General features: G+C 43.5%; 1 protein-coding gene and 1 long non-coding RNA gene across 6 annotated transcripts in view; one reads left to right on the forward strand and one right to left on the reverse strand.

The window, feature by feature from the left end:
* The window catches only part of Spag6 (sperm associated antigen 6), a 65,132-nt gene extending 51,825 nt beyond the window's left edge, over nucleotides 1-13,307 (forward strand). For 3 of the 5 annotated variants that reach the window (XM_004859872.4, XM_004859878.4, XM_087207266.1), the window contains one exon: nucleotides 10,509-10,827. In XM_004859872.4, coding sequence (XP_004859929.1) covers nucleotides 10,509-10,653 — 145 coding nt within the window. In that variant the 3' untranslated portion in view covers nucleotides 10,654-10,827. Of the gene's footprint in view, nucleotides 1-7,620; nucleotides 8,099-10,508 lie in introns of those variants that run through there. The other 2 variants (XM_004859875.4, XM_004859876.3) reach the window with 2 other exon arrangements.
* Nucleotides 12,832-14,613, reverse strand: LOC147829108 (uncharacterized). Its single transcript, XR_015449711.1, has 3 exons — nucleotides 13,536-14,613; nucleotides 13,145-13,304; nucleotides 12,832-12,964 (listed from the first exon to the last, which is right to left on the reverse strand). It is a non-coding gene; the product is annotated as an uncharacterized LOC147829108 (long non-coding RNA).
* Nucleotides 14,614-16,134: the final 1,521 nt, after the last annotated feature.

Raw genomic sequence — 16,134 nt, forward strand, 5'->3', positions numbered from 1 at the left:
CCAAGGTTCTAGGCAGCTCTTGGAAGCTTGGAGGAAGCAGCCTATGGTAAGTGAAGTGAAAATGCTGTGGCAGACTGGAAGAAGGTATCAGACAGCAGTATCAGGCAGAGGCAGACATATGTGGTGCTAGGTGGGAAACCCCATTACCCAAATGGCAAGGAATGCTTTACAAGGGTGATGATCCCTGAGGATCTCAGTGGAGGCCCTCTTCTGTATGCCAGCCCTGGCTGGAGGAGAGTTATGGAACTTGGCTTCTCATCAGAAAGAAGGGTGATAGGATCATGAAACAATGAGGCCAGGGAGCAGATCTGACAGACAGGCCAGGTGTGGGGACCCACTGCAGTGCAGATGGGTAGGTTCTGCATCCAGGGCCCCTTCAGAACAGAGCCCAGAACTCACAGATGCCTCTCTGAGAGGTTTCTGGGATCGAGGGCATTGTTAGAGTACATGTCCCCTTCTCTTTCTCTGATCTTTCTCAAATTTAAAAACACTTAGGGTCCTTCTTCTCTGATCCTGGTGTCTATATTAAAGAATTTCACTATGTTACTCAGTCTTATGAAATGACCTGGCAGGATATTTACACGATTCTCTGAAATACTCTCTTCCTAGAGGAATGCCAGATGGTCTGGAGGGTAGCCCAGACAGCAGCAGATGATTTCCATGCCACAGACCCAACCAAGCTAGTAGGCACACAGGCTGTACCAGATACCCAACCTGATTGGGATTACCAGGATGGTGACCCAGGCAGAGGCCTTTGGGACTATATGATTATTTGTCTCAGAGAAGGCTTGAAGAAGATTTCTCAAAAGACAGTTAATTTTGATAAGATCAGAGAGATAACTCAGGGACCCCAAGAAATTCCAGCACAGTTTCTTTCTAGATTGGCCAATGCTCTCCAAAAATATACCAAGATTGATCCTACATCTCAGGCAGGCACAATTGTCATTAACACTCATTTTATTTCACAGTCTGCCCCTGACATCAGAAAAAAACTTAAAAAGATTGAGGAGGGCCTCCAGGCCACTCAAACTGAGCTCCTCAATGTTGCTTTTAAGGTGTTCAATAACCATGAAGAACAGGCAAAACAACAAAAGGTAGCTAACTACCAGATGCTGGCAGCAGCCCTACAGGGTAAACCACCATCCTACGAAAAGACATTCACTCATGATGGGCCTCCCAGGGCCTGCTTTAAATGTAATCAAACTGGACACTGGGCTAAAGAATGCCCCAATTCCAAGCCACTGCCTGGCCCCTGTCCTGACTGCAGGCAGACAGGTCACTGGAGGGTTGACTGTCCCCTTTGGCAAAAAGGTAAGAGGCCATCCCCTCCTCAAACCCAACCAACAGATACAGAGACATCTCTGTCAGAGCTCATTGGCCAGGTGATGGAGGATTGACAGTGCCCAGGGTCATCTGCAGCCCCCATGGCCATCACTTCCAATGAGCCCAGGGTAACTGTCAGCATCTCAAGTAGGCCTGTCTTCTTCTTGCTTGGTACAAGGGCTACATACTCGGCCTTACCACAGTACTCAGGCCCTGCTCATCCCTCCACAGTAACCATCATGGGGGTTCAGGGGATGCCTTCAAACCCACTAATTACCCCACCCCTAGCTTGTTCCCTGTTAGGTAGTACATTTTCACATAGTTTCTTGGTTATCCCTAGCTGTCCTACCCCCATCTTAGGGAGAGATATTCTTACTAAATTCAGGGCCTCATTCTCCACCCAACCAATACAGACCCTACTGGCATCCTGCTGCTCCTGGCTGCGCCCCTGACTGACTCAATCCCCAGTCTGGCTTCACTTTCTTCCAAGGTGCCTTATATTGACCCCTCAGTCTGGGACACCTCCACCCCTTCAGTGGCTAAATATCACCCTCCCATTCAGATCTCTCTCAAAGATGTCACTCAATTCACAAATGTCCCACAATACCCTATAGCCTTAAGACATCTAAAAGGACTAAAGTCTATAATCACTGGTCTAATCGATAAGGGACTTCTCAGACCAGCTCACTCCCCTTACAAGACCCCTATCCTTCCAGTCCTAAAAACAAATGGTTCCTACTGATTAGTACAAGACCTGAGGGCCATCGAGTCCACTGTACTTCCTATACACCCTGTTGTTCCCAACCCTTACACTCTGCTGTCCCATACCCCCTCCTGTTCACATCACTTCATTGTGATAGACCTCAAAGGTGCCTTTTTCACCATCCCATAAACCCCAACTCACAAGACCTCTTTGCATCTCCATGGACTGACCCTGATATGGGACACTCCGATCAACTTACTTGGACGGTCCTCCCACAGTGTTTTCAGGATAGTCCACACCTCTTTGGACAGGCCTTGGCTGCTGACCTCTTAAAGTTAAACCTGTCTCTCTCTAAGCTACTCCAATATGTAGATGACTTGCTCTTTTGCTGTCCCACTCTTGAACTCTCCCAACAACACACAGCCTCATTACTTCTTGTGTAAAAAGGGATACCAGGTCTCAAGCGACAAGGCCCAACTCTCCCAACCCACAGTACAATATCTCGGGGTTAAGGTCTCATATCAACAACGAGAGCTCACCTTGGACCCTACACAGCTTCTTCGGGACCTCCCAATCCCTTCCTCCAAAGCCGAGACCCTGTCTTTCCTGGGGCTCGCGGGCTCTCTTTGCTTATGGAGAGCCGATCTCAGGCCACTTGCTAAGCCTCTGTCTGAGGCTTCCAAGGGAGACCCAAATGAACCTAGAGATGACACATCCAGCTGGGGACCATTTCCTAAACTTCAGGCTTCTACCCTTTCTGTCCTAGCACTTGCTCTTCCAGATCTCCAGAACCCGTTCATTCTCTATGTTACTGAATGAGCAGGACTGATGTTGGGGGTCCTGGAGCAAAACACTGGGTCACACTTCATTCTGGTTGCCTACCTATCTAAACAGTTTGACCACACTGTCCAGGGTTGGCCCACATGTTTAAATGCCCTGGCAGCCACCTCTCTCCTACCCCAAGAGAGCTCTAAACTAACTTTTAGTCAACCAATGACCCTAAAGTCACCCTATCACTTACAGGACTTACTATAGCCTCTCACATCTATCCCCCTATAGACTACAACTCTTCCATACTACTTTCATAGAAAACCCATCCTTCTCTCTTCAGTCCTACCCCTCTCTTAACCCAGCCACTCTCCTCCCTGAGACCATGAAAACACTCTCCCATTCATGCACAGAAACAATCAAAAACCTACTTCCCTCTCTTCCTAATGTCTCCTTAGAGGCCATCTCAGATCCAGAATTCACATGGTTTATTGATGGCAGCTCAATTCCTACCCATGTCCCTGGCCAGAAGGGGGCAGGATATGCCATAGTTCTTTTGCACAGACAATTGAGGCTAACATACTTCCAGACAATACTATCTCCCAACAAGCAGAATTAATTGCTCTCACCTGAGCTCTTACCTTAGCTTGATAGGGAAAAAGTTTGAGACAGCTTACTAGGTTGAATATTAAAGTAGTTGTAGAAACAAAATAGGTAGTGTATCCTTCTAAAAACTTGCCTTAGCCCATTGCTTTTGTTGTTTAAAGTGAAGGTTCTATAGCTTCTTTGATCTGTAGCTCTACTATAGATAACATCCTAACTCTGAAGAACAAAGTTGCAATGCTTGGGAAAACTTGCAATATATGTGCCTTACCTGTCATGTGTTTAGGACTGTAATCAGTAACAGAAACCACCTGTGTCTAACCAGTAAACAGGAATTGGAATTTTATTTACTCAACAAAGACCACTAGAGATGAGATAATAACTAACAAAAGTATAAAAGAGGAAGTAGACCAAAGCAGCAGGTGGACAGTGACCAAACGTTTCTGGTGGTCCTGCCTGCTTGTAAGTAAACTTTTATTATTTTACCCGAATTCTGTGTCTCTGTGTATTTCTTTCCATGATTTCCAGAACAAGCTCACAATAGATCAGGCAACATTTATACTGATTCCAAATATGCATACCACATCCTATACTCTCATAATTCCACATGGAGAGAAAGAAGCTTTATGACCACAAAGGGAACCCACATTGTCAACAGTCATCTGATACACCCTCTTCTCCAATCGGCCACCCTTCCAACACAAGTTTGGGTCATTCACTGTAAGGGACATCAATCCTCCTCTTCTCCTCTAGTTCAGGGAAACAATAGAGCTGACCAGACCACCTGCAGCATGGTACAAAAGCTTACTCCCCAAAGTCAAAATCAAATGCTAATCATTCCACCCCTAAAATCTAACTATACCCCTCAAGAAAAGGTCAAATACATAGAAAAATGTGCCACACAAAGGGATGATTGGCTCCTATATTGAGGATGCTATATCATACCCGCTGACCAAATAATACCTATTCTCACTGACATACATAGCTCACTCCACTTTGGGACTCGACCCCTTCTACACCTTCTCAGGCCTTTACCACCAATCCCTGACAACACACACAAGCAATAATGCAGGCTTGCTCCATCTGTTCAGCTACCATCCCCAAGGTGGCCTTCAGACATACAAACTCACCAGTCCCAGGGACAGCTACCAGGGGAGGATTGGCAAATTGATTTTACTCACATGCCCCCATAAAAAAGGTCAAGTATCTTCTAACCCTAGTAGATATCTTCACAGAGTGGATGGAAGCATTTCTATGTACATCAGAGGGAGCAGCCACTGTAGTTCATGTGCTCCTAAGAGAAGTCATTCCTCGATTTGGCCTCCCATGCTCCATCCAGTCCGATAATGGTCCTGCCTTTGCCTCTCATATTACCAAACAGGTAACAGACCTGTTGGGTAACATACAATGGAACATACAATGGAATCTCCACATCCCCTATTGACCCCAATCATCAGACAAGTTTGAACGGGCTAATGGACTAAAACTCACCTAACCAAGCTTTCCATGGAACTAAAACAAAGTTGGATCACCCTCCTTCCTTTGGCTGTCATGCAGCTTCACTCAGCTCCTCAAAAACTATTAAATTTAACCCCCTTTGAGTTAATGTGTGGACGACCTCTCCTGTTCTCTAATTTACCTAATCCCTTGTCACCTCTCGCTGACTACATCCCATGACTTAATTATGCTCATCACCTCCTTCAGACCCTAGTGGATCAAACTCTCCCCTCTCCCAATTCATCAGGCGCTCTACAACCTTTTCTCTCCCCAGGTGACCAGGTATATCTCAAGACCCTTTCCCCAGAACCCCTTCAACCATGCTGGGAAGGACCTTTCACTGTTTCCTTAACCACTCCTACAGTGGTGAAGCTTCAGGAAAGGGTCCCCTAGTTTCACCTCTCAGGATAAAAAGAGCCCCTCTGGCTCTCCAGATGGACCAGTTTAAACAACAACCTGAAACTTCCAGATACTCTTCTCTTCTAACAGGACCCACCAAGATCAAGCTCACTCACATCCCTGAAGAGTAAATGATCTCATGTTCCTTTCCTGGCTGACATCCTGCTTCTCTGACTTCATCTCTATATCACAACAGGAGCTTCATTGGCTTGCCCCTCAAGGTAACATGACCTAAGAGCTCCTTCTTTGGATTGAAGACCTCTGCTTCCAATGCACTCTCTCAGACTTTTCCTCTGATGAAGTTTGCTTGTTAACATTGCTCCTCCTATGTTGGCTAATGCTACCCTCACTCCATTCTCACGAGATACCCACAAGTTGACCTGTCAGCCAGGCTTTCTAGCCTTCTACATAATCTTGTCTGTTGTTTGGACTGTTAGGCTTGTTTCCATCTCACCCCAAGACTGGACACGAACACAAAAGGGCCTCCTTGCCCTTCTCATCCTTCTTCTAGCAGGACTTATTGCCATCCCACCATGTGCTCTGGGACCCATACCATAATTTTTCCAAAAACCCTACAATCATTTCCAAAACTGTCCTTCCATAATTATTTACTGGATTATCATTTTCTGTTTTGGTGCTTTATACTGCTTATTTTAACTGAGGGAAATACAGCTGAGCCAGATGACCTGACAGGACACTGGACATTCCAAGTACAGCTATATGAAACTGATTTCCCTTGTCATCATCAACTAGTCTTGTTGAGACCTTTCCCACTCCCAAGTGTCAGTCTACTTTGATGCATGCCCCAAAAAGGTCAAAGGCCATTGGTGGTCAACCAGATGCACAAACTTAAATGTAGAACATAGTTACCAAAAAAAAAAATACTTTTGTGAGGAATGGAAACAGGCAATTAGGGATTACTGTAGAACCACATGGTTTCCTGGCTGCTACCCATGTCCGGGACCAAAGTGTAGATGGTCCCCTCTCAGAGTAGAGGGGTGTTTCATCCCTGGAGGATATTACTGCCACAAAGGGAGTATATGCCACAGGGAATATCAGAGAGATACTGGCTCCCCCTTGGTTGCCCTTCGAACACTGCCAAATTGTTCACAGTGGACCTGCAACCTGATGGTTTATACTATTAAAGATCCCCAAGACCCCGACTGGACCACAGGATGCCATGGGGGCATTTGGGTCACCATAGAAAGTGTCTGGTGGGGCAATCCATGACAACTTTTTACCATAAAAAGGTCTGGCAACCTCTTCCACAAATAAGGGTACCACAACTCAGGCCCCAGGTGGTTCCCCTAGCGCCCCCAAAACCAGAGCCAGCACACAATAATTCACAGACTCTGCCAAAACAAGATATTTTTCTAAACTCAGACCTGGTACAAATCCTAAATCCACCCATGGCATTCTCCAGGCAGTAAACCCACTGCTAGGACATGACTGATGGTTATGCATGCTGCTTACAAAACTATATTACAGGGCCCTAGGGGTAATGGTGGCAAATCAATGGCTCAATCAGACTAACTCTCCTGGGTAATTACTTCAGCCCCACTCAAGGTCTGGGGTAATGCCTCATGCTTAAGGGGGACTAGCCATACAAAAGACGTAATAGCTTCTTGTCTTGAAGTCCAAAGTGTCACTCAGAGCTCACTATTGCCTCCTCCAGCTGGAACCTTCATGATGTGCTATGATGGGATCTATTTCTCATTTACAGGTGCCACCATGGGACTCTGTGCTATAGTCTTCCTAATTCCGGACATTGATGTATACCCTGGGGAAGGGGGGCTACCCCTCCCACACTCTCCCTGAAAAAAAGGGATCCCATAATTCTACCCATACTGGCAGGAATAGCTACAGCAGGAAGTGTAGCGGTGAGTCCCACTGCACGAGGACTAGGACAAAATCAGTTTGCAGATCTGGGATATCAAATTTGCTCATAGCTTGATGCCACACAGGAGGCCATCAATACTTTATAGCAACAGATAGACTCCCTAGTGGAAGTAACACTCCAAAATAGAAGGACCATCAATGTCCTCACGGCAGAACAGGGAGGAACCTGTGCCTTTTTAAAGGAAGAATGTTGCTACTATGCCAATAAACCCAGAGTGGTGAGAGAAATTACAGGTCAAATGGGGGAAAGACTTAAGACTCAGTGGGCCAGATATGACCCCCAAGGTACTAATCAATGGTGGGATACTTTTGGTTCCTAGAGCTCATGGCTCCCCTGGCTATGACCGCTTTTGGGACCCCTCAGTATTATGTGTCTGATCATCTGCTTTGGACTGTGTTTGTTTCACTATTTTCAAAATTTCTTGCAGGAATGCATGAGGGCATTTACCAACCAGACAGTCACAGAGCTCATCATGGTGGGGTACCAGCCACTGCAGCAGGGGGAAGAAGCCCCCACCCACTACCACCCCCGTCAGATCCAGGGTTAGCCCTAATCTTTGCCCCTTTGTCAGCCTGAAGCAGCTCCAGAAGAGACCTTCAACTAACAACCCTAAAACCAGAGCCTGGAATGACAGATTCCCCTCCGATTTAGGGTGCTGCTGTATATAACAGCTGCCTTCTTCCCAACATGCCCCTCTTCCTCCCAAAAGAGTACCCTAACACTCGCTCTCCTCCTGCCAACTAGTGATGCCACAGGCTCCTCCAGTCCCCAGCCACTACTTCACTCAACCCCACCCCAGCTCCCATAAGAAGCACTCCCTGGCCCAGCCACGTTGCTTTGTCTCTCCTTTTGTTCAGAGACAGCCCTGCAGATCATCCCTGCAATAAAGGCTTGTTGTGGCCTGGTCTGGTCTTGGTTTTTTTTTTTTTTTGGTACCGGGAATCGAACTCGGGTCCTTGCACTTGGGAGGCAGGCGGCGGAACCACTGAGCTAAATCCCCTGCCCCATGGTTTTTGGCTTTTTTACCTAACATAAACTACTGTCTTAGGAATTACTGGGAGACAGAGAGCATTCTAGATTTAAGGAAGAGAAAACTAAAGCTTCCAAAAAAGAAAAGTCAGAGTTAGTACAATTGAAATAAAGCAGGATTGAAAATTCCTTTTGGTATTGTGATGTGCCCTAGAACTCTGTCATACATTTATATTCTGAGCATATAAGGTGGTATCATTTACTTCTTTTAAAGAATCCTAGAGAAAAACAACTTCATTCTTTAAAATGTGTTAATTTTTCTGTTTTCTACATTGTTTTGTGGTATGCTACTGTAATAAAGTGCCATGTTTGGTTTTTATTTGCTGAGTCGGCAGTATAGGCTACTGGAACAAGGGACCAGCTTCCTACTTTCATGGGTTTATATGGAGGAGAGAAGCCCAGGAGGGTGCAGGAAATACTACAGTGTTCTAACGGGCTTTTAGTCTGTTCTAAAGATTTATTTTTAAATACTGTTTTGCTTGATCATTAAAAATATATTTCTTATCATTTTGTTTGGCATTAAGGCATTGTAGCTTTCCTATTGGAGTTCCTTATTTAATCCTTTTGGAAATAAACTCAGTAAAAGATATATTTGCTTAGAATATGTTGAGTTGCAAGACAGAATTCTAATTTAGGCAATTACCAAACTAGGATTCTCTCAGCTGTCATTTTCATTTGGGTGAGTGAACTCTTATTTTGCTTTGGCTTTGTGGGAAATTTTTCTTTTTCATGTCATTAAACAAAAATGATTAAAATGACTAGAGCCAAAGAATGAATATTCCCAATGAAGGCAGAAGCAGTATTTTAATTTCCTTTTTAATATTCTAACAGCTCTTTTCACTACAAGATACTCGGGCTGACTGAATTCATGGCTAAGTATTTTTAGATCATTTTACAAGAAAAATTAACAGTATTTAAACCTCTAAGGTATACATGCTTAGAATATAAATACCGCTTATTTGTGAAGGATGTAAGCAGATTAGTAAAGCACAGTTCTGGGTGTGCCTGTGTGGTATTTGCAGAGACAATTGGCATCTAGGCCAGCAAACTGAGGGGGACAACACAACCTGGTTGTGGGTGGCACCAACCCAATAGGCTTGTATCCTAGATAGAATGAAAGGAAAGAAGAAAGGTGGTGTACATTTTGAAGAGTTCCATTCTGCTTAAAGGGGTGCATTTCTTGCTGCCTTCCCCTGTGGCTATCAGACTTGTTTCTTTAGCCTTCCAATACAGAGTGATACCAGCAACTCTCCAGGGAGCTTCCAGGCCTTCAGTAACAGATGAAATTAGGAAAGGCAAGGCAAAAAAATATTTAATCTACAAGTATAACTTCTATCTAAACATTTTTACTAGATTCCTGTTTGCAAGAGGAACTATATTAGGAACTGGATTTCAAGGAATTAAAAAAAATTGAGCAGGATGAAATACTTGCCTTCAGGAACTCTCACACCAGTGAAATAGATAAGACCACCAGCTGCTAGTTGCTGTACCTTACACTGGAGGTCACACATACAAATCTCATTTAATCTTCACAACAGTCCTGCAAATTCAGGTTAAATTACTCCTGTTTTAACAGATGAAGAAATCAAGATTCCACAACTTGCATACCGCTAGTAGCACACGTAGTTTTAGAGGTCACTCCAGATTTCTGACATGGAACAATCAGACCAGCATCTAGAGTCCTGAAATACTCAACGAAGTATGCTGAGCAGCACTACAAAAGATTCCTGAAAAATCCAGTGCTGGAGATCATCTTAGGGCAGTGATGGTGAACTTTTTAGAGAAACGTGTTCAATTGGAATCCAAAACCCACTTATTTATCTCAAAGTGCCAAACTGCAATTAAACCTGAATATTGAGGTCTTAGTTTAGAAAAACAACTCATAAACTTGACTCATGTGCTGGCAGAGAGGGCTCTGTATGACCACTATGGTGTGCCATAGGTTCACCTCCACTCTCTTAAGGGGTGGCAGGGATTGCCCTGGGGCAATTCCTGGAGAACAAAGCGGGTAGACCTAAGATTTAGAGGCAGGACAGGGCAAGGCTGTATGTGCAGAGTTGATACAGTCTGTATGTAGTTCAGAGTCTAGAGCCAAGCCAGGGTAACAAACCTATGTCCACATGCTGCGGCAGGTGGTTTGCCATTTCTGGCTGGACTACTGGGAACAGTCCACAAACAGTGCCTTTGAGCTACCCAACTGTGAGGACACTTGTGTGAGTGCACAATGAGCATGTTAACCACCTGGTTTTCTTTTGATTATCTCTCTTTTGTCTGTTGAATTTACAGGGTCTTGCCTAAGGAATTTGAGGTGGAAAGAAGGAGAAAAAGACTTTTATTCTTTCTCACTGCTCATGGAACCCACTTGTCATTCATGTCCAATCCACAGTGTCTACCTCTCCTCAGGTCCAGAGAAGCTACAGAAGCACAATAGAAAACCCTGTTGCTTGAGATGCATAGGATGTCATTAACTACACAATAGCTGCTGAAAAGCGGTGTCTGTTATCTGGACATTGGCTTCTTGAAGTTTGAATCAGACAATCTGCCAACTGACAGGCAGCCAGTCAGCCCTCTGAAGCTCACTTTCTCCTGTTGGCCCCAGAGAGGAGGCAGAAAGTCTTTAATACTTGCTTGAGGCTCAGAAAACAATACTCCCAATTCCAAGTATGGTGTCTTTGATCTAAACTAGCAATATCGAGATTCTCCGTGACCCTCCCCACCTACCATGTGATCCAGTCTCTTAGTCCTCTTTCCTTCTCAAAGCCCAGGCAAGGGCTTTCTTCGATGCTTCCATTCCAGAGTGAAGGCAACTGGTGTATAATTTCATTAATCATGGAAGATTCGCATGGAAAAAGGAAACAGTAAAAGGTCTTTATGCCCATGACTTCCTGCCGAGACAGACTCTATTTTATTGAACTTAGGAAGTGCTCAGCTACCTTTTCTGACTCTTTTTTGTTTTGTTTTTTTATTTTGAGACAGGGTCTCACTACATTTCTAAATTTGCTACCGTAGAGTTTATAATCCTCTTGCCCAAGCTGGCAAGTAGTTGGGATTGTTGTGCCAAGTGAGCCAATAAATCACCAAACACTGGGACTAACGACAAAGTTAAACTGAAAGGAGTTTATTCATGTGCGTGGACTTCACTCCCTAAACGAAGTGAAGCCCTGAGTCCAGGAACACCACAGTTTATATAGGGTGTTATAGCAGCATAGCTTTTATATGTGTTATTTTAAGAAGAGAAGTTCAAGGGGAGGTTAACATGTTTTTGACTAGTTGCAAAAGTAATTTTTCACAACTCAGCTGTCTTGCTGTGTCAAGTTAGTAAAGGGAGGCACCAGGCACTATCTCTTTCCGAGAAGGAATGAAGCAAGTTTACAGAAGCAGAACAAGCAGTTACAAAAATCATCTACTTTATAAGGAGAGGGGCATGAGGGGAGTTCATCTACAGGCCAAGATGGCGTTTCTTGGATTTATCCTGGTCTCACAGGGATAACAGGTGTTGACCACTGTACACGGAGGGACAGATTTTCATCTATTTTTCAGAAAACAGCTCTGAGTGATCACATTATCTACATAATTGAAGGACCCTAGTTAGCAAGACAGACTCTACATTGCCGCTGAACAACCCACCTGCCTGCGCTTTAGATGAACTCAAAAGGAGGAAGCTTAGAAACCTCCTCCCCTTAGAGAGTCTCTTAGAAACAACAATTAATCAACTATTGTTTCTCAAACGTTGTAACAGCAGGACGTTCCGCTTCTGTACCTTTTGCTTGCTTTGCTAGTTCTACCCCATAGAGGGGCCTAGAAACTGCTGGCCTCAAAGGTGTATAAAATATGTTAGTCTCCCCCAGTCGGAGCCCGAGTCTGATGCTCGGCTAGGTCCCGGCCGGTAATAAACTCCTGTGTGGATTTACTATCGGCCTCTGGTTGGTTCTCTCTCACTGGGTGTAACATTCGTAAGACAACATTTATTCACCGTACCGTAGCTTGTCATCACCACTCTCTAGAGTGCCCAAATTCATGGCCTCTTCAAGTCTCTATTCCCCTCTGTACCTCAGGAAGTTGTATAAGCAACCGCTGGCCCTTCTTAGAAGTTCCTACCTTGTGTACGACTGTTATGCTATGATTTTCTCCCATGAGTATCAAAACCCTTATATCTTTTCTCCTATTTAATCTTTCTATTGTTGGTTCATTTCAGAGAAATTTTGTGGGGCAAAGTGGATGTTTTTCCATATTGTTGGGAAACATTTTCAACTTCTTACACTGTCTACAAAGCAAAAGTAACACATTTAAACGTCTTCTTCTTTTTTTTTTTTTTGGTACCAGGGATCGAACTTGGGTCCTTACGCTTGCAAGGCAGGCAGCAGAACCACTGAGCTGAATCCCCAGCCCACATTTAAACTTTTTATGTGCCCTTCCTACATCTATGAATATTTACATTATTTGTGTGTCTCAAATTGCAGTATTCATGCTAACTAGAATTCATTGAGGAAAATATTGGCATAGAGTGCAAATCAAACTCAACAACAAGTACTACATTGATGACTTCCCTTGCATTTAAACATTCATTAGGTTTTTATTACCAATCAGAAATATCCTGCCATTTTACTATGGGGATGTTCAGAAAAGTCAACTTCATAGCTCAGACAGACAAACAAAATAACTTCAGTATTTTTCCTTTGGCTTCAGAAATCCATCCAAAAGCACTGCATTTCCAGAATAGAGCAGAAGAATTCAGTTCCAATCTTAAGAATGAAACATGAATTAAATCATTAGAATCAAGAAGAATTGGGAAATTTAGAACTCAGATATTAAAGTTCCCAGTAGCACAATATTGTAATAAGTGACAGAGGAAATAAAAACAAGCAGCAATGACAGTATTCATTTTCTTAAGGGAAAGAAGTTCTTGTTCCTTTTCTGCTTACCGAGTCTGTGTCTTGATTCCTTCTCTGCTTCCCTAGCTACCAAGAAGACATGAGATGTCATATCCAGGCATCCAGGCTCTCTCTTCTCTATAAAAAACTACCGCTTGGTAGCTGGGGTTGTAACTCAGTGTTAGAATGTGTGCTTCACATGAGCAAGGCTCTAAGTACAAAAAAAAAGATGAAAGAAATGAAAAAAATAAAAAGGAAGGAAAGAAGACCCTCCCCACACTCAGTTATAGCTTGGAGCAAGGTGCCCTGGGAGATAGGAAACTATTTTTCTTGATATTTATATTTCAAAGAGATGGAGCCTATACCCTTAAGAAAATAATCCAGGTTGTAATAATTCTGACAAGTGGTGTAATTAGCTTTTAAAAAATATTTGCACACATACCACAGGAATTGAAGGAATCATAAATACATGATATCACAAGGAGATGCTCTGAGAAAAGAGGAGACAATGTCCCTCATTCTAGTAACAAGGAAAACTCAGTTTTTAAAACTGACTTTCCATTTGTATAGAATTATGAAGATCAAGCAAGCCTGATTTCTAATCAGAAGGCCTTTAAGGACAGAATTTCAATTACTCATTCTCCTCTTTGAGGCAAATATTTTACTAACATTTTAAGTATTAAATAGAAAAGCAGGTTTGGATTTACCATGGTTTGTTAAGCATTTGATGATACTTTTAAACCACAAGTACTTAACTTGCTACTCAACAGTACTGGCACTGGATGTACTGGTCTGCTTCACGAGTGAGCGATGCCAGTAGCCCAGACTGGTTTCCACCATGTCAGAATTTATTGAATAACAATAAATTCACAAGCTACATTCACATGCTCTAGATTTGTTCCATAGCCAGTGAACCAAGCAATCATTGGTTCTTGTATTTTAATTGTAATCGCTAATATCTATAGCATTCAAGTCACACATTACACTTTACACAATAATGTAGAGGTTACAAAGGCATTAAAAAAGGGTTAACGGTGGCCACAGGATTGAAAAAGAACTGAAAATCAAGCCAGAGAATCTACAGAGATCTGAAAAATCAACACAGGTAGCTAGACAAGGTTAGAGACCCAACAGAAGGTATCCACAAGGTTTATTGAGAACACAGTTTTCGAAGGTTGATTCTGAATGGCAGACAGTTTTTAGTGAGTCACATCAAGCAAGAGTATCAGAGAAGCCAAGGGTCAGGAGATGGAGTTTGTGACCTGTTAACCTCCTGATTAGCTCACCAGATGGTAATAGGACAAGTCAGTGTGTGTGTTGTTGCAACATCCAAGTGTTGGATGTCCCTGCTTTCATATAATACAGGCAAAAAAGTTGCATAATTTGTTGATCTGATTTTTCTGACAAGCTCACTGGCTTGATTTTCTCTGATTTATCTTAGATTTATCATGTGTCTAGGTGACCTCATTTGATTTGATAAATTTATGGGTGTCTATATTTGCATTACCAAGATTAATTTATCAGTGTATGCTTTGTGATTATACTGTGCAGCTGAGAGTTGTTTTTATAGGTAAGTTTGGTGTGTCCAACATCTGGTGGTTGTTTATTGGCATAGATAAGTTACCAAGTCACTCTGACTCTCCATTCGCATGCAAAATGGAGCAACTCAGGGCAAAGTTCAGGCTGAATGCTACTATTCTATACAACATGGAGTAACTTACATCAGGTCATAGCCAGGCCCTATGTAGTCTTCCTTAATTTTCACTGGTCTGAAGCTATTAAAACGTGAAAGACAGAAACAAATTCTGCTTTTACTAAAATCAAAGACACAGCCAGACAATACAGTTCTAGGGCAGATCTTCATCAACAATACACTATTGCAATAGGGGGCAGAGTCTCAGGGGACTGAGCTCCACTTCCCACAGCTTCCAGCAGAACCGAGGTGATTCAGCATTTTTAAGAAGTGAGAAACAGGAATGGGGTGAGTGGGGACTCAGTGGAGGCAGGAAAGTGAGAATTACAAAACCACAGTGGGTGTTGGTAATATGAATATTCCACATGGGTTTGCTAGCTGGCACTTATCCCAGTAAGACTCACCATCTCAGGAAGGCTGGGAGATGGGTTCCTTGCCTTCACATGTTGGCTGGAATGCACAGTAAAGTGTTCTGGAAGCCTTGAATTTTCTCCAGCAAGCATAATAAGGTGGCCTAGAGTTACCTAAGGATGCAATGTTGAGCTGTTAGAAAACATGTTCATTTTTGTTCAAGTCTTTATGGGCCAAGGTTGGCACCTGGGAGAGAAAAGGACCAGGGAACCTTGTTGGAGTCTGGTCAAGAAAAGAATCTTCACACTGTGCTTAGGGTAGTCTGTGCCTTAGTCACTGTTAGACCCAGTGAGAGAGAGCCAACCACAGACCGATATGAGATCCACACAGGAGTTTATTACAGGCCGGGACCCGAGCCGAGCATCGGACTCAAGCCCCGACTGGGGGGAGACAAACATGTTTTATACACCTTTGAGGCCAGCAGTTTCTAGGCCCCCCTATGGGATAGAACTAGTAAAGCAAGCAAAAGGTACAGAAGTGGAAAAGGGGAGGAGGTTTCTAAGCTTCCTCCTTCTGAGTTCATCTAAAGGACAGGCAGGTGAGTCAAGCAGCAATATGGAGTCTGTCTTGCTAACCAGGGCCCTTCAGTCACTATGACTAATAAAGAGCTTGTTGAGGCATTCTCATCACTGTCCGACATGCCCTTAGAGTATTTTTGTCACAGTAAACTTGAGCATCGGTCACTCTGACTTTTAATATCACTTTCCATAGAGGAAACAGACAGAGCCTGTGGAGCAAAGTTGCTCTGTCCAGCTTGGCAGCCCCACCAGGACCAGTGCCCCAGGGCAATGTCCAGGCCAGCATGAACTTTACTCTTCCTTACGTGTCTTCCTTGTTCTCTCCTACAGCCAGCTTTGAGCCACCTAAGAAAATAATGAGAATAGGCAGTGGGATTGTAAATACAACTTTCCTGTAGATACTCTCCTGATACACCTTT

This window comes from Heterocephalus glaber, unplaced genomic scaffold (genome assembly GCF_053883595.1).
Source record: "Heterocephalus glaber isolate CG9 unplaced genomic scaffold, H.glaber_assembly_v1.0 deba00000768, whole genome shotgun sequence".
NCBI lineage: Eukaryota > Metazoa > Chordata > Mammalia > Rodentia > Bathyergidae > Heterocephalus > Heterocephalus glaber.